General features: G+C 38.6%; 1 protein-coding gene across 1 annotated transcript in view; it reads left to right on the top strand.

The window, feature by feature from the left end:
- The first annotated feature begins 6 nt into the window (after positions 1–6).
- Positions 7–18637, top strand: part of RAVER2 (ribonucleoprotein, PTB-binding 2) — a 96152-nt gene continuing 77521 nt past the window's right edge. Inside the window, exon 1 of the mRNA XM_011940807.1 lies at positions 7–115. Coding sequence (XP_011796197.1) covers positions 47–115 — 69 coding nt within the window. The 5' untranslated portion in view covers positions 7–46. The remainder of the gene's footprint in view (positions 116–18637) is intronic.

The following is an 18637-nucleotide window of genomic DNA, read 5'->3' as shown; positions in this document are numbered from 1 at the left end:
GCCCGCCGCGCTGCCCCCTGAGGAGGTCGCCGCGCGGCTGCTGCGGATGCGACGGGAGCTGAGCAACCGCAGGAAAATCCTGGTGAAAAACCTGCCCCAGGACAGTAACTGCCAGGTACGGGGACGGTGCTGGGGGCGACGCGTCCCGGGGGGGCGGCAGGGCGGCGCTCCGTGTCCAGGCTGGGATCCGGGGCGCCTCAGAGCGGTCCTGGGGAGTGGTCGGCTCCCTCTGTTTGACGGAACTCTTGGGGTTTCTAGCCTGCAGACGCCCTGCCAGGGAGGGGGGCAGATTGGGAAACTGAGGCTCTGAGAGGCGAAGCGGCTTCTCCAAGGTCACGGGAATCAGGGGCTGCTGCCTCCAAGTTCGGCCCGCTCTTTCCTTCTCCTACGGCCCGTAGAGGAGTAGGAGAAGGAGGAGAGTGGAGGTGAGTTGTGGAGCACACATTTTACTGGGGGTGGGTAGGGGGGGCCGAAGCTTCGGGAGCACCTTGAGAGGAGCGGGGGGTCCCGCGTAGAGTCCCCGGGGCTTGGAAGTGCCATAGGGGAGCAGGGGCACGAGAGAGCTGGGAGTGAGTTTCGCTGCTGTTGCAGCAGCACTTGACCAAGTTTCTATGAAACAACTCTGTCTCCTCAGTTTGCTAAGGCCCCAGAATAGAGTTATTGCTGCGCTCCTTGGAGCCCTGAAGCCGCCTCCTGCTATGCCAAGTACAGTACTGGAGGATTTGTTCCTCAGTAACTTGGATGAGATTTAAAGATAGCTACTCTGTGTCTTTAATCCAGATTAACTGTTGCTTTTAAGATTAGAAACTCTGCATCTATTTAACTTTTTTTTTTTTTTCCTGATTTCAAAAGCTGCATGCGCATTGTAGGAAAGCTAGGAAAAACAGAGAAGCACAAAGGGGAAACACAGAAATTACCCATATTTCTGATACCTAAAGATAACCATTGTTATGCTGGGATGTTGCCCTTTTCTCTTTTCCTATGCATATTTTATTTTACCAAAAACATGAAATCATTTCTTTGATTCTTCAGGATTTCTTTGCTGTCTGGATGTTCACACATGTTTCACACATAACCTGCATTTATATATTGCACTGTGTGTGGTGGGCTATCCTGGTAGTTGCGGGTTTGGGCTAACTTGTGTAGTTCCTCCTGTAACCGGATGCATGAAATTGCAAGAGGGCTGGCTATTGACAATTGCATGGCAGTTCTTCAATGTGACTTATAAAATAATGAGACCAATGCCCCATTACTATGTAATGAGACCTTACTTAGCCCTTCACAATAAATATGAACATATAACCTTGTAACCTGTAGGCATGAGGGGATATTTTGTTTCAAAATGCAATGTCTGTCAATATTGTTTATCTCATCTGTCTGTCAACTCTTTCCATTCCGCCATGGTCCACTTCCCATCTGTCAGGTAATGTTTTGTGATACTACCTGTTAAGGACACCTGCAGTGGACTGATTTCTTGGAAGCAGCCTCCCCTGCCCATACAAATAGAGGACTGCAAGGGAGCTCAGGAAGGAGGAGGCTTGGAAGAAGCAGATGGCATTTTTTAAAAAAACAAATTTAAAAAATAGCAGCTCTTTGTATAGACAGTCTAGGAGAAGAGAAATAGAGAAGTATCTCAATGTCTTTGTAGAATGTCAGCTGTTTTTGTTATCACAATTCCTTGCATTAATTCTAAAAATATTTAGACCCCAAATTCAAGACGTTCTGTCTATTCTTGCTTTGCTGTTGGAATCTTTCTCATTTCCCTTCGCAATAGACATGAAAAATATATCAAAGGGTCTAATAAAAGGAACAGTTTTAATTAGTGATAGATGCTTTCTGATAATTACACTGGGATTTGTATTTTTGAGATTTCATCTACTTTTTCTTAAACTAATATTTTCATGAATTTGTTCTGCATGAATTTTTTTTATATTTTGTGTTTTAACAATTTCCCTTAATTATAATGTCTGCTTTTTCTTATGACTGTGTTTTACTGTCAACTTACTAATGAAAGTTTAACTTTATTTTATTTTGTGTCTTTTTGCCAGTAAGGCCTACATAAAATCACCTGTGCTAAAACTACGTATTTATCCTTATGAAATGGCTAATAGGGCTTTTGTTCAATCATTAAGTAATCAGATATTTTTGAAATACTAAGTTCTTGTTCTTTTCCAGAAGAGTCTGTGTTTATTCATTCATTTCTTTCTTTTTTTCTTTTTTCTGAGACATAGTCTCGCTCTGTCACCCAGACTGGGGTGCAGTAGTGCGACCTCAGCTCACTGCAACCTCTGCCTCCCAGGTTCAAGTGATTCTCCCTGCCTCAGCCTCCCGAGTAGCTGGGATTACGTAAGCCTGCCACCACACCTGGCTAATTTTTATATTTTTTAGTAGAGATGTGGTTTCGCCATGTTGGCCAGGCTGGTCTTGAACTCCTGACCTCAGGTGATCTGCCCACCTCGGCCTCCCAAAGTGCTGAGATTATAGGTGTGAGCCACTGTGCCTGGCCTCATTTCTTTATTTTAGAATACACTTTAAGGATCAAAGACATTCATAACTCTAGTTCTCAAACTGTGTATTTATGTTTCTAGAAAATACTGATTAATAACTTACTAGCAGAAACCCAATAATTTTTTCTTACCCTTGGAAATATATGGGTGTTTTCTTTATTAAATGTAGTTTTCATAAATCTCAAATTTTGTTTTATTTTTTGTATAGCAGATTTATAATAACATCCCACAACTTTATAGTTCCTATAATTAAAAGGCACGCTGAAAGTATTACTTTTAACTGGAAGCTTTTAGAGGTATGTTTATCAAATACCTTATAGAAGTACTGGCTCTAAAAAAACTGAACACCTTTATATTAAGTTCTCAAAAGCTTTCTCACTGAATAATTACTGTGCATTCAGTCAAACCCTGTCTGGTCTGCTTAAGCTTTCTGGAATCTTCTTGGCCCTCTTTGTTTTCACAGCCTCAGCTCTGGTTCAAGTCCTTTTCATCTCTTGTTCACTGTTACAACTTTTCAGTTTGTCACCTACCTTCATTACTGTCCTGTTTCTTACATTTTAGCTCCTTCTGCATGCTGCTTCCCTTGAGGGATACTCCCGAAGCACAAATCTGATCATGTCACTCTCCTGCTCATAAAAAAACTTCTTCTCAAATTGTCCTTAACAGTAAAGAACAGTGAATCTGAACTAGACTGTTGCAAGACTGAAATTGCTTTGAAGTTTTGTATTCTGTCTGAAAATTTTATATTAATTTTATGTTCTATTGGTAACATTGGATTTAACATAAAAACAGCATTTAACTCCCAAATTTTTTTCATAAACTTGACATGGAAAATGTACTATATTTAACCTTTGATTTTCCATATTTCTGTATTACCATGGAGTACTCAGATCTCAGTTTGAAAAGCATGAAATGATAGGACAGCAGTTTAAGACTTTTAGGCTTTTTGTGACTTGGCCCCTGCCTACATTTCCAGTCTCATTCCTTTTTAGTTTTTATTTATTTTTTTTGAGACAGGGACTTGCTCTGCCACCTGGACTGGAGTGCAGTGGAATGATCACTGCTCACTGCAGCCTTGACCTTCCAGGCTGAAGTGATTCTCCCACCTCAGCCTCTCAAGTAGCTGGACTACAGGCATATGCCACCATGCCTGGCTAATTTTTTTAAAATTTTTTATGGAGACATGGTCTCTCTATGTTGCCTAGGCTGGTCTTGACCTCCTGGACTCAAGTGATCTACCTGTGTTTGCCTCCCAAAGTGCTGGGACCACAGGTGTGAGCCACTGCACCCAGCTATCAGTCTCATTTCTGATTAGTCCTGCATTGGATTCTGTTCGTTTCTGATTAGTCTTGCATTGCATTTTTTGTTTGTTTGTTTTTTGAGATAGATTCTCGTTCTGTCACCCAGGCTGCAGTGCAGTGGTGTGATCTCGGCTCACTGCAACCTCCGCCTCCTGGGTTCAAGCAATTCTTCTGCCTTAGCCTCCCGAGTAGCTGGGATTACAGGTGTGTGCACCACGCGTGGCTAATTTTTGTACTTTTAGTAGAGACGGAGTTTCACCATGTTGGCCAGGCTGTTCTTGAGTGCCTGATCTCAGGTGATCCGCCTGCCTCAGCCTCCCAAAGTGCTGAGATTACAGGCATGAGCCACCACGCCCGGCCAGTCCTGCATTGGATTCTATTCCACCTTTATCAACCTACCTAGATCCCCAAGTACCTCATGCCACTGTGATTTGAATATTTATACTTATGTCTTTGTTAGTGTTTTGGAATGTGTTTATAGTGAGTAATTTATAGTGAATAATGTAATTATTTTTAATGAATCATTTATAGTCAATAGTGATGTTGCAAACACTGGTTCCTATTCATAGCCATTGTATATGTGTGTGTCTGGTCTTTTGCAACTGAATTTAGAATTTTGATTAATTAAGGTAATGTTTTAATATTTTTTCTAATATATGTGTTATTGTATTTCTGTAAATTGTATTATGGTTAACCTGGTTCTGTTTCAATATCGTTGTCATTGGGATTTCAAAATGGAGAAAACAGGGCCATTTGCTTCTTAGACTGTTTGTGTTCACTTAGGTTTTTTTCTTACAGGTCTTATGTGTGTCCATGTGTTTTGTTTTTGTCATATTGTTTACCCTAAAATCTGGAAGAGATTCTATTGTGTAATTAGAAGACGATGTGAAGTGCTTAGGGCCAACATTCAGGATCAGTAATAGAGGAAACAAAACATTCTATTGTCTCACTTTGGATATTATAAACTTACATTTCACAGTACTCTAATATGATAGTTAATTTGAGAAGCTTGATGGTGAATTCACAGAGATCCATTTGAAATCATAATATTCCCAAGCAAGCACTTTTTAGAATCACAAACCACCAGATGTAAGAAACTCTAGTTAATCTTTTTTCGTAATTAATTTTTTTTCTGCTCTTTCTTTTTCTTTTCTTTTCTTTTCTTTTTCTTTCTTTTTTTTTTTTTTTTTTTTTGACGAGAGAGCAAGATCACTCGGTCTCCGAGGCTGGAGTGCAGTGGTGCAATCATAGCTCACTGCCGCCTTAACTCCTGGGCTCAAGTGATCCTCCCATCTCAGCCATCTGAGAAGCTGGGACCGTAGGCATGCACCACTGTGTGCAGCTAGTGTTTTTTAATTTTTTGTAGAGACACAGTCTCTCTATGTTGCCTAGGCTGGTCGTAATCTTATTTTTAAAAACTAAGTATTCCTGTTTGTTTTTTACATCAGTATAAGAACAATAGAATTATCTTACATATTTTATGTCCTTTAACTGTGGGATTTAAAAATGTACTTTGTTTTCTCTAACAATATATTCGGTAATTATTACCTCTTTTAAAAATAGGGCTATTATTCTCTACTTTTTTTCCGGACAATATTGGGGTGTTTTCATTTTGAAATTATTCTTTCTTTAAAATAAAAATGCCGTTGCTTACCTCCAAAAGTTACTTTTCTTAGTGTATACTATGCAAAAATTATCTATTATATTTTCTTTTCTAATGTAATTAAACAATTGAATTATGGGTTCTACTTCTTTTTCATGTGTTTTGTTATCCTATTCTCAATGTAACAAGAACACTGAAAGCTATTAGGGAAATGTACTTCTAAATTTCTGGGACACCACTGCCTCCTTGAGTTTCTAGTTTTGGAAGAAATTCTTGAAAAGTGTTTCAGAAATGCTGTTCTCTGCTATGAAAACACATTCAAGAAGAGAAGGAATACTTTGTGGTTAGCATCAAAATGCTGTGTTAACAGCCATTCCAAAGAAATCTCATGTAATCTATAGCTCATTTCCCAGTTAATGACTGGGTTATGCTTAGAAATTCTTTTCTGAACTTGTGACATATTTTCACATAGAATATGGTAGATAGTATTTAGTTTTCAGGTTAGCATGTTAGCCTCTATTTAAGTTATGATTGTTTATGAAGTATAAGATTACAGTAAGTAGTACGACAACATCTAACAAAGCTCCAGCTTTAAATGAAGTCAACTCTGATCAAAGGCTGTTACTGCAAAACGGGTTCTTATTACTGACTACCTGAGTTTTGTCTCTTGATTCTTCTGTTTGCACTTATTCTTCTTTCCTTGTGGACAAAAAGGTTTTGTTTTTTGTTTTTAGATACGGGGTGTTGCTATGTTGCCCAGGCTGGAGTGCAGTGGCTATTCACATATTCACAGGCACAATCATAGCACACTGCACTGTGGCCTCAAGCTCCTGGCCTCAGATCCTGTGCTACCAAGCCCAGCCTTGATTTTTTAAAAATGTTTACCTTATTTTTTAATTTATTTTTTATTTTGAATGTAATTTAATTTTTTTAAAAGCTTTATGCTTAGCTTTCCTTGCTCAGCTAAAACAGGCAAACCAAGGAATATTAAAATGTAAATAAAATTATTCACAAATTTTTAAATTCTAAAATTGCTTATCATGTATCTCGGCTGTTTGTATTTTGTTTGCCTAATTACATAATTGCCTGACTCTAAGAGGATAGTATGAACTGAGAGGGGTAATAAGTGAGAAGTCGGAAATCAGATCACTAGAACATTTGCCTATGCAGTACTGTATATTTTGGCTGATTATTATGTGCAGGATAGCCCTTGGTTGTTCTGCTGAATAGCTTCCATTTGCTCTTCTAGATCTATTCTCCACCCTTCTCACCCCCTCCTAATCCAGGGAGGCTAACCTGTACTGTGGATTGCACCAACAAGGCTCTCTTATCCTCTGTTTTGTGGTTGCACTTGGCCAGAGCCACTAGTGGGAGATCAGAGGATTGAGGAGAGCAAGAGTGGAGCATTTATTGACCCAGCATTTATTCACAGGTGACTGTGGGTTGGCTGCTTCCTCTTTAAAGGTCGGTTTCTATCCAGTGGCTCCCTCCATACAGCCCAGCTCTCCTGGTTATCATAACCATTCTTCTTGTCTCCTTGGGCCCAGGAGGAGTACAAGAATGTTGCTAGCCTAAGATTTCTTCAAATCTTTGTAGATAGTCTCTTTTAAAAGTTCTCCCCAATTAGTTTCCGAGTATGTCTTCTGTTACTTGCTGGGGTCCTGATTCTGTTGCCTACTCAGTCGCTTTTCTTCTTCTTGCCTATCCTAGTCGCACCCAGATTTCCCCTTGAAGACCTACCTCTTTTTTAGCAACTGTATGATTTGGGTGGGTTTAATCTCTATCCCCATCTGTAGGGGTGACATAAACGAAAGAACACAGTTCTTCCCTTTTCCTAGAGGGATTGGTTAAAAGATGGGCAATAACCCGGACCGAAGCCCATCAGTCCATGATAGTCCCTTGGTCATAGTGATTATTTCAGCCTGGCTTAGCAGAGAAACTTAGGACTTGTGTTTGGTTGTTAAAGTAAGTGAATCTCTTTCTCTCCACTGGATATGAATGCAGAGATATATGACTCTGGCTGCAACTGACAGACATTAAGGGAGCAGACACACAAAGGAGGACTGACCTGGTGGGGAAAATGTAGAGAAGCCGAGCTGGAGCCCTGATCGAACTATATCTGAAACTTAACCTACCTCTGGACTTCGTATATATGCAAGCCACTAAATCCCTTTTACTGTTTCACTTATTTCAAGTTGGGTCTTTTGTTACTACCAACCAATAGTATCCCAAATTAACAGGCTGGAGTGCAGTGGCACAATCATGCCTCACTGCAGCCTCGACCTTCCTCCCTTAAGCAATCCTTCCACCTTAGTCTCCTGAGTGTCTGGGACCACAGATGCATGTTACCATGCTGGCTAATATTTTGTATTTTTTTCTAGAGAGGGGATTTTGCCATGTTGCTCAGGCTGGTCTCAAACTCCTAGGCTCAACCAATCTGCCATGCTTGGCCTCCCAAACTGTTGGGATTATAGGTGTAAGCCACCGTGTCTGCTTTTTTAAAAAAAATATTTTTTGTTTCAAACAAATCCCCACAAATAAGGTATCCTACCCCATCTTCAGACAACTTTCTTTGTTATAAAGGTCTTATTTATATTTAATATATAAAATTTATTCACTTGAAGTCTTGATCCAATGTCTACCCTCTGGCAACATAGAGAATTTACAGTATTCTCCTTTTTAACTGATAACTTAAATTCCTTCAAATGACTAGTTTTTAGGACATGATTCCAAGTTTCCTCACCATTTTGTTTATTTTTCTCTGAATACACATCATTACCACTTTGTCATTGTGTCTTTTAAAATATGGTACCCAAAATTGAGTATAGTAGTCTAGTTGAGATCTCCCTATAATCCCTAGCAAGAACAAGTTTCTCTTTCCTCTGGATGTCTATGATAATAATAACCTTTGTTTTTTCGGGTGCCTACCATGGCCAGGCACCATACTTAGAGTTGTTTTAATATTATATTTAATCCTCATTTTAAGACTGTAAGATTGGAATTTCTTATTCCCATTTTATTGATAGAGAAACAAAGATGCAAAGTTAATGTCAAACAATTTGCCCAAGATCATTCAACTAATTGGTGGTAGAATGGAGAACTAATTCTGTTTGATTCCAAAGCTCATATCCTTATCTCCCATTGTGTTATAATTCCTCTGTATGCAGCTATATTGTTAGTGTTTCAAAGGGCAAGGATCATGTAGTGTTTGCCTTTGTATCCTCAACGTGTCACCTAGAAACTGACACACGATTTCAAGAGAAATGTAAAAGAAGCAGACTACTCCCCACCTTGTTCTAAAATGCTCTACTTCTGTTGATACTTGTGACCCACTGCACACTCTCAGGATTGATTTGTTAAATAAATTTTGCGATGTAACACTGTTAGCTTTTTTGGCAGGGAACTCTCTCCATTCACTTATAATTATTCAATTAGTCAACTGTTTATAGCTTAAGAGTCTGTTGAAAGCTATAAACCCTCTCTCCAAGAAAGTGCTAATATTCATAAGCATGCAAAATTTGCATATTATTTCAAGGGGATATGGATCTCTTGTAACTTATCCCTGATCTCATTAGGGGATTGTAGACCCTAGGTTGAAAAGTGCTGTTGCAGGCCAACAAAATTTTAGTCATGTCTTTGGGACTTTACCTGAGTAGGGACCATTTGGGCAGATCTAAAGCTATTGCTCCAGGAGAGTTTTCATCAGAAACTTCTGTAGGCCACATTTATGCATGGGGGTTTGGGTAGTGATCCTCTCTCTGGGCAAGAATGTAAATCAGGCTCAATAATTTTCTTTTTAAACAAATCAACCATGCTACTTCATATTTGATGCAAAAGCTTATTTCTCTCTGGTCACTCAGCAGCCCACAACTGACGTTTTAGGTTCTGTGCCTTGCCCAGAGTGGATGCTCAACAAAGTAAATTTTTAAAGAGGTTTTCAAGAAGTTACAATGTAGTATTTCCTCCTTAACATTTATTAAGAGTCAAACATTGATACAAAGAATGTTTCTCTTTAAAACAAATCAAGAATATTATCCATTCTGTTTAATGTTTTCACAATAAGTATTTCTTTATTTCTTAGCAATAATATAAGTTTCTCTTTTGTTAGATTTTAGGGATGAAACTCATTGTGAGCCTGGCCTAAACTTGTCTTCTAGGTATTTGGTGCTTAATTTTTTGTTTATTTGCTACTGTTATCTTTAGGTTTGTAAACTTATTTCATACTTCCCTATGTTAAGGCATTTTCTTTGTGTGTTTGAAGCTTACTGTTAAATTTTTATTTCCATGTGAATGGCAAAAATAGCATTAGATTCATTGAAATTTGTTTGAATCCCTATTTGTACATGCTTTCATTGTCTCTCTTCCTGCTACTCTCTCATGCCTCTACCATACCCCACCCTATCTGCTCTACCCTTGGACAATTGGTTTTTATCTTTCCTCAACCCACTGCAGTGATTATCTGCTCTTAGTTCCTGGCTTGCCTTTATTTCCTGGACTTTGGATGTTCTATTACCCTACCAGTTTAACTACTTGCTTTCGATTCCAAGTGGTCTCCATTTCTCTGACTTTATGCTTCATAGTTTTTATTTTGTTTTGTTTTTTGTAGCCAGAACTAGACTAGAAAGTGATGGCAATAAACAAGAACATGTGAATCTGGGAAGCTTTACATTTTGAAATAATCTCAGACTTCCAGAAATGTTTTAAGTATAGCGTAAAGAACATTTTCCCCCAGAACTATTTGAGAGTGGTGACCCAATGCCCAACCACCCTGAATACTTTATTGTGTATTTCCTACAAACTAGGACAACTTCCAACATAACTACAATGCTACCCTCAAAGTCACACTACTGCCTCCCAATCCTCAGATGCATTTAAGTTTTGGCAGTTGTCCCATCAATGTCCTTTACAACGAAAGGATTCAGTTCAGATCACATATTGCACTTAGTTTTTATGGAATGTCTTTCAATTTTGGTTGAATGGTATGATGTTTCTTCATGATTAGAGTCAAGTTGTATGTCTTTAGCAGGAACATCACAAGGTGATACATGTTTTACATTTGTCTGATAAAGTTCACTTTGATCACTTTGATTCCCTTTGATTAAAGTGGTGTCTGCCAGGCATCTCCATGTAAAGTTTTCCACTTGTAATCAATAAGGATTTTGATGGGAAATGCTTTGAGACTGTTTAAGTGTCCTATCCCCTTTCAAGCATTCAGTTTATTCATTTATTTATAACAATATAGGCTCATGGTTTCCTATATAGTTATGCTCCATTCCTATTACCATTACTTATTTTGATGCTTTGTTTTAGATTTGGACAGTGGGAGCTTCAAGTTGGCCCCTGTGTCTTCTTATTGAATAAGCTTTTTATTTTGGAGTGATTTTAGATTTGCAGAAAGAGTTGCAAAGATAGCACATAGAGTTCCCATGTATCCGTTACCCAGTTTCCCCTAATGTTACATCTTATATAACCAATGTATATCAGTCAAAACTTAGAAATCAACACTGGTATGTTATTTTAACTAAATTACAGACTCTATTTTAGATTTCATTAGTTTTCCACTATGTTCCATGATTCAGTCTGAGATGCATCATTGCACTTACTTATCATATCTCCTTGGTCCCCATTCTGTGACACTTTCTCAGTCTTTTCTTATCTCCTATGACCCTGACGGTTTTGTTTGGGTATCTTTTAGAATGTCCCTTAATTTGGGTTTGTAGGAGGTTTTTCTTAAGATAAGGTTGGGGTTATAGGTTTTGGGGAAGAATACCACAGGGGTGAAGTAGCTTCCGATGACATCATATCAGGGGGTACATGACATTCACATGACTTACCACTGATGATGTTAACCTTGATCATTTGCTTAAGGGGATGTCTGCTAAGTCACTCCTCTGTAAAGATACTATTTTTCCTATTCCCTGTTCTTTGGAAATAAGACATTAATTCCAGCATACACTTAAGGGAAGGGTCCTATGTCCTTTTGACGTGTCCCCAGCATTCACTGAGTATGTCCTTTGTTTTCGACACAACAGGACATTGCATCTTATTTTATAGTTTCTGTGCTCCAGCCGTAGAATCAGCCATTTCATGAAGATGCCTATTTTAGACTGAATGTTTGTGTCTGTCTCCAAATTGATATGTTGAAGCCCTAACCCCCAGTGTTACTGTATTTGGAGATGGGGCCACTAAGGAAGTAATTAAGATGAAATGAAGTCATAAGGGTGGGTTCCTGATCTGATAGGATTAGTGTCCTTATAAGAAGAGACACCAGAGAACTTGGTCTCTGTACTCATACACCAAGGAAAGGCCATGTGAGGACATAGTGAGAATGTGGCTGCCTGCAAGACAGCCAGAAATTGAATCAGCTGGAACCTTGACTTGGACTTCTGGCTTCCAGAAATGTGAGGAAATAAATTTCTGTTGTTTAAGCCACTCAGTCTGTGGTGGTATGTAGGGTAGCTGAGCTGTTTGTTGCTGCGTCTGAAAATGGAGTGGGCATGGGCAAGGATGTTAAAGCAGTTTCTAGGAGCTGAGAGGGTCTTCAGCTGACAGCCAGCAAGAAAGTTAGTTCAGTCCTAACACCACAAATAACTAAATTCTGCTAACTACCTTAGTGAGTGAAAATGGATTCTTCATTAAGGCCTCCAGATAAGAGCCTAGCTTGCCTGACACCTTGATTTGGCCCTGGGAAACCCTAAACAGAAAACCCAGTGGGGCCTGCCTGGACTTATGATCTACAGAACTTTGAGAGAATAATAGGTATTGTTTTAAGCAACTTAATTTGGGGTCATTTGTTGCACAGTAATAGATAACTAATACATTATTATATCCAGGTGATATTTGAATGAAAATATTAAATATTAATATTTGATTGAATATTTATTAATTAAATACAATGAAAATTTAATTAATAAATATTTGATTAAATTTTTAAAATTAAATATTTAATTAATTTTAAATAGTTAATTAAATATTTTAAATTAAATATTTAAATATTTAAATATTGGAGAAGAGATTGTGATTTATGTATGGTTATTCTTTGGGATGGATGACTATCTAAATCTATCTCTTGGAGATTAAAGCCCTCTTTCTTGGGATGTCTGCAAGCAAAAACTGCTCAAGGAGAATCTTTTATAGCTAGATACATAATGCTAATTAATTTGAGGTATGTAAGTATTTTCTTTTGAAGAAGTGAGTTATGAATTAGGTTAGTGTAAAGTAAGTATATTTTCAGGTTTTTAAAATTTTTTATTTTTTATTTTTTTGAGACAGAGTCCCGCTCTGTCGCCCAGGCTGGAGTGCAGTGGCGCGATCTCGGCTCACTGCAAGCTCCGCCTCCTGAGTTCACGCCATTTTCCTGCTTCAGCCTCCTGAGTAGCTGGGACTACAGGCACCCGCCAACACACTCAGCTAATTTTTTGTATTTTTAGTAGAGATGGGGTTTCACCGTGTTTAAACTAGGATGGTCTCGATCTCCTGACCTTGTGATCCGCCCGCCTCGGCCTCCCAAAGTGCTGGTATTATAGGTGTGAGCCACTGCGCCTGGCCTATTTTCAGGTTTTTTGAGCACTCTAAACATATATTGGTTTATGTTCATATTGTAAAATAATCTCAGAAAAAAAGATGCTGCATTAGAGTTGATAAAGGTAATCTATGGAAACAAAATGTCATACATTTAACAAATTAAAGGTCTGCTTTCTGCTAGATATTGTGCTGGATATTGGAGATCTGTTTATGCACAAGGCAGATATGTGATACTTGCCTACAATCTTATGAAAAGTATAAGTATATAAACAGTTAAAATGTGGATGATAGCTGCTGTAGGAGTTGTGATGTGGGGAAAAAAAAAAAAAAAAGGCTATGGAAACACAGATATTTAATCCAGACTTGAGAGGTTCAGTGACTGGAGTCGCATGGTGACAGCCTAAGTCAAATGCTGGGAAGCTACTTGCTGGGAAGGCTGAGAAATATGGTTGTTATTGGGCAGCCATGTGTTCAGCTACATGCTCTTTCACATGAGAAAGAGAGAGCAGTCTGTGCCTTTCTTTCCAAACCCTTCTCCCAAGGGAGACAACCCCAGATCAACTTCAGAGTCCAGAATCTCTGGGTGATGTACGTTCCAGGAACCTTTAGTTTAAGACAGAGGAAGTCACCTGAGTCCTGGGGAGAGAGATGGTAGCTAAGGGAAACAAGGGGAAGAAAGGGATGTAGAACATCCATGGCATTAGTAGTAAAATGAACCAAGACCTAAAGACAAAGAAAAGCATGGCCAAAATTAGTTCACTGTGGCTGAGGCATAGAGTTTGAGAGGGTTAGTGGTAAAATATAGGGCTGGCACATTTAGCATTACTAGATGATTGAAATTGTGTAGGCCATGTTAGGGAATTTGGATTTTATTTAATGGGATATATTTAAACAAAGGAGTGATGCAATGAGATTTCTAGCTGTCAAAAAGTAAAATTATATTGTTTTTGCTTTTACCTCCAAGGAATTGGCATAGCCATTCCAAATGTTGTTCTTGCCCCAATTCCCATTCTAAGATTAGGAGGCCAGTGATGCAGTGAGCTTTAGGAATGTGATGGGAATGAATCTTTTATAGATTTTATTTTTGTAGTGGCAATTCTTAAGATACACCACTGTACAGTTATGTTTGCTGTAGAGTCTGTCAACTGAATTTGAATTACAGCTCTGTCGCAAACTGTCTGTGCAAGTCACTTAGTTTCTCTATGTCTCAATGTTCTCATCTTTAAAATCTGGATGATAAAATCCAGCTTTAAAATAAAATTCTTAAGGTTGTTAGGATTAAATGAGATAATGTCTATAAAGTGCCTGGGATAAAGTAAATAATCAGTAAATGATTGTTTTTATACTGCCAATAAAAAGCTGAAAGTTTATTAATTTATTTTAGGCCAAGGCAAAATGTTCTCCTGGCAAAAAGTTGGTATTGAAGTGAACTTTCCAGCCAAAAACCTGCATTGAAAGCAGTTAAAAATTTAGCCAAGTTAAAATTGATACCACATCCACTCAGCCAACATCATATTTGATAGGACTGTCTTGGGCCCCCTCAGAATGCATTATCTGGTGTGGGACATCCAAATGCAGTTTCAAAAGAGGGGGAAGGGAATATATGGGCTTGGAGCTTGGGAGAGAAGTTTGAAGTGGAAATAAGAGTTTGGAGATTTACTGTCATGAAGATGAGATTTAACTTGTCTCAATGGGTGCAGAAAAAGCGCTTTACAAAATTTAACACTCATACATCATAATACTTACAGCAAACAGGAATAGAAAATAATTTCTTCAGACATAAAGATTATCTAGAAAAGCCAAAAGCAATCATATTCAGTGGTGAAAGGTGAAATATTGATAGCTTTCTTTCTGAGATTAGGAACAATACAGGAATCACTAGTTTTCAAGTCTGTATTGGAAATTCTAGCTAGCACAATACACCTAGATAAATAAAGTTTAACGATCTAAAACAAGATGTAAAACTGTCTATTTGCAGATAACATGATTGTATATAGAAAATAAAAAAGAATCTGTAAATAAGCTATTAGAAATAAGTGGGCCAGGCTCAGTGATTTACGCCTGTAATCCCCGGACTTGGGGAGACTGAGGCAGGTGTATTGCTTGAGCCCAGGAGTTTGAGACCAGCCTGGGCAACATAACCAAACCCTGTCTCTACAAAAATAAAAAAATAAAAAAATTAGCTGGGCCTGGTGGTGGCACATGCCTGTAGTCCCAGCTACTCAGGAGGCTGAGGTGGGAAGATCACTTGAGCCTAGGAGATTGAGGCTGCAGTGAGTGGTGATCATGCCACTGCACTCCAGCCTGAGTGGCAGAGTGGGACCTTGTCTAAAAATAATAATAATTAAATGAATTTACTAAAATTGATACATGTAAGGTCAATGTCCAAGTATAGATGATATTTCTGTATACTAGCAATCGCTAGGAAATTAAATTAAAAGTCAGATTTTACAAATGGACTTCAAATAACATCAAAAATGTCAAATGCAATAGAAAAGCTAATAAAAATGTGCAAAATCTCTATACTGAAGACTATGAATATTTCAGAGAAGAGTTTAAGAAGACCTAAATAAATGGAAGAACATTCCACATTTGTGGATTGGAAGACTCAGTATCATTTAGATGTCAGTTGTTCCCAAACTGATCTATAGTGTCAAGGGGTTTGTTTTGTTTTTTGAGACGGAGTCTTGCTCTGTCGCCCAGGCTGTAGTGCAGTGGCGCCATCTCGGTTCACTGCAAGCTCTGCCTCCCGGGTTCATGCCATTCTCCTGCCTCAGCCTCTCGAGTAGCTGGGACTACAGGCACCAGCCACCTCACCCGGCTAATTTTTTGTAATTTTAGTAGAGACGGGGTTTCACCGTGTTAGCCAGGATGGTCTTGATCTCCTGACCTTGTGATCCGCCTGCCTTGGCCTCCCCAAGTGCTGGGATTAAAGGCGTGAGCCACCAGGCCCAGCCAGGTTTTTGTTTTTTTTTTTAATGGAAACTGATAAACTGATTCTAAAATTTGTGCAGAAATGCAAGTGACCTAGAATAGCTAAGATACTTTTGAAGAAAAAAAAAAAAAGTTGGAAGGCTTACACTACCAGATTTCAAAGCTTACAAATAATTTATTTAGTGTGATATTGGTACAGTGACTAGACAAGTACACTAGTGGAACAGAATAGAGTCCAGAAATTAACCCACAGAATATAGCAACTCAGTAGTAGAAAGAATAGTCTTTTCAACAGATGATGCTGGGGCAGTTTGATATTCCAATCAAAAAAATTGAACCTTGACCCCTACCTAATACCACTTAGAAATATTCTATTAAGATGGATTATAGTCTAAATGTAAATGTTAAGACAATAAACATTGCAGAAGAAAAGATAGATCAATGTCTTCATGACCTTGGGTAGGTAAAGATTTCTTAAAGAGGTCCCAAGAGGCATTAACCAGAAAAGAAGATATTATATGATAGATGGGACTTTGGCAAAATTAATGTCTTCTCATCAAAAAGACATTACTAATAAGTCAGTAGGCAAACCACAGGCTAGAAGAGGATATTTGCAATACCAATATTTGACAAAGGAGACTGATATCCAGAGTTTATCATTAAATTGTACAAGTTGGCTGGGCGTGGTGGCTCACGCCTGTAATCCCAGCACTTTGGGAGGCCGAGGCAGGTGGATCATGAGGTCAGGAGATTGAGACCATCCTGGCTAACATGGTGAAACTCTGTAAAAATTAGCCAGGTGAGGTGGCGGGTGCCTGTAGTAGTACTCGGGAGGCTGAGGCAGTAGAATGGCATGAACTCAGGAGGTGGAGCTTACAGTGAGCCAAGATCACACCCACTGCATTCCAGCCTGGGCAACAGACAGACTCCAACCCCCCCCCAAAAAAAAATTCTAGAAGTTAATAAAAAAGATAACCCAGTTAAAAATAGGTGAAAGATGAGAACAGGCATTTCACAAGAAAGGAATATCCAAATGGCATATTAAAAGGTCAGTAATATAATTGTAAATCAAAGAAATACAAATTAAGGTCATTGTTGGAATACACCACTCCCACCAGAATGGCCAACATTAAAAGACAGGCAAGACCAGGTGTTTGCTACAAAGTAGAGCAGTTGGCACTCATATTCTGCCAGTAAGTGTGCAAATTGGTTACAAATTTTTGGAAAACTGGCTGTTTCTCTTAAGGATAAACATTTACCAGCCAGGTGTGGTGGCTCATACCTGTAATCCCAACACTTTGGGAGGCTGAGGCGGGCGGATCACCTGAGGTCAGGAGTTCAAGACCAGCCTGGCCAACATGGAGAAACCCTGTCTCTACTAAAAATACAAAAATTAGCTGGGCATAGTGATAGGCGCCTGTAATCCTAGCTACTCCGGAGGCTGAGGCTGGAGAATCACTTGAACCTAGGAGGTGGAGGTTGCGGTGAGCCAAGATCACGCCATTGCACTCCAGCCTGGACAACGAGAGTGAAACTCCATCTCCAAAACACGCACACACAAACACACACACACCCCCACCCCTACTATGTAATTTAGCAATTCTACTCCTTAGTATATTCTACTCAGCAATTATACTCCCAGTTCATTCTTGATAGCCCCGAACTAGAAACAGTTCAAATTCCCATCAATAGGAGATGAGTTAAATTGCCGTATATTCCAAAATGAATATTGTACAGCAATAAAAAAGAGGATTTGTTTTGTCAGACATCAATATTTATAAAGCTTTATTTAGGACAGTGTAATATTAGCACAGAATAGACAAAATGTCCAATGAAACCAGAAGCAAGAGACAAAAATATCCATATATATCTTGGAACTTGATATATGAGAGAGACGGCCTTGCAGATCATTGAGGAAAGGATGGATAATACAATTATGGTGTCGTAACAGTTGATTACCCATATGGGAAAAATATAAAACTGTTTTCCTTATGGGAAAAGGAAAAAAAAAACTTACAGCACACAAAAATGAACTTCAAACTCACTAAAAGCTGAAATGTAAAAGGAAAAAATTTAGAATGATTGAAACACAAAATAAGATCCCTTTATGACCTTGTTTAGGAAAGAACTTCTTAAGGCACAAAAAGCCTACATTTTAAGGAAAAAGATTGATAAATTTGATATTATTAAAATGAAAAACTTCTCTTCACCAAAAATCACACAAATAAACACAATGACCGATTGCACTGTAGGAGAATACATTCATAATACAGTTAACAACAAAAGGTGAGAATTCAGAATATATTATTTTAAGGATTTGGTTCACAAGACTGTGGGGGCTGGCAAGTCCAAAATCTGTAGGGGATGCCAGCAGGCTGGAAACTCAGGCAGCTGTTGATGCTGTAGTCTTGAGGCAGAACTTCTCCAGGAAACTTCACTTGTTGCTCATAAGGCCTTCAACTGATTGGATGAAGTCCTCCTCTCCCCGAGGTAATCTCCATTGCTCAAGTCAACTGATTATCGATATTAACCACATGTACAGAATACCTTCATAGCAACACCTAGATTAGTGTTTGATTGAGTAACTGGACACTGTAGCTAAACTGACACATAAAACTAATAATCACAATGCCCTACATTATTTATTAATCATGTAATGGAAATTAAGACCACAATGAGACACAATTTTATATCCATTAAATTGACACAACTTAAGTCAGTTAACACCAAGTATTGAAAGGAGTGGATCAGCAGGACTTTTTTTTTTT

The sequence above is a fragment of the Colobus angolensis genome, unplaced genomic scaffold, assembly GCF_000951035.1.
Source record: "Colobus angolensis palliatus isolate OR3802 unplaced genomic scaffold, Cang.pa_1.0 Scaffold102, whole genome shotgun sequence".
NCBI lineage: Eukaryota > Metazoa > Chordata > Mammalia > Primates > Cercopithecidae > Colobus > Colobus angolensis.
The sequence above is the reverse complement of the archived record's forward strand: the minus strand, read 5'-3'. Positions and strand labels throughout refer to the sequence as shown.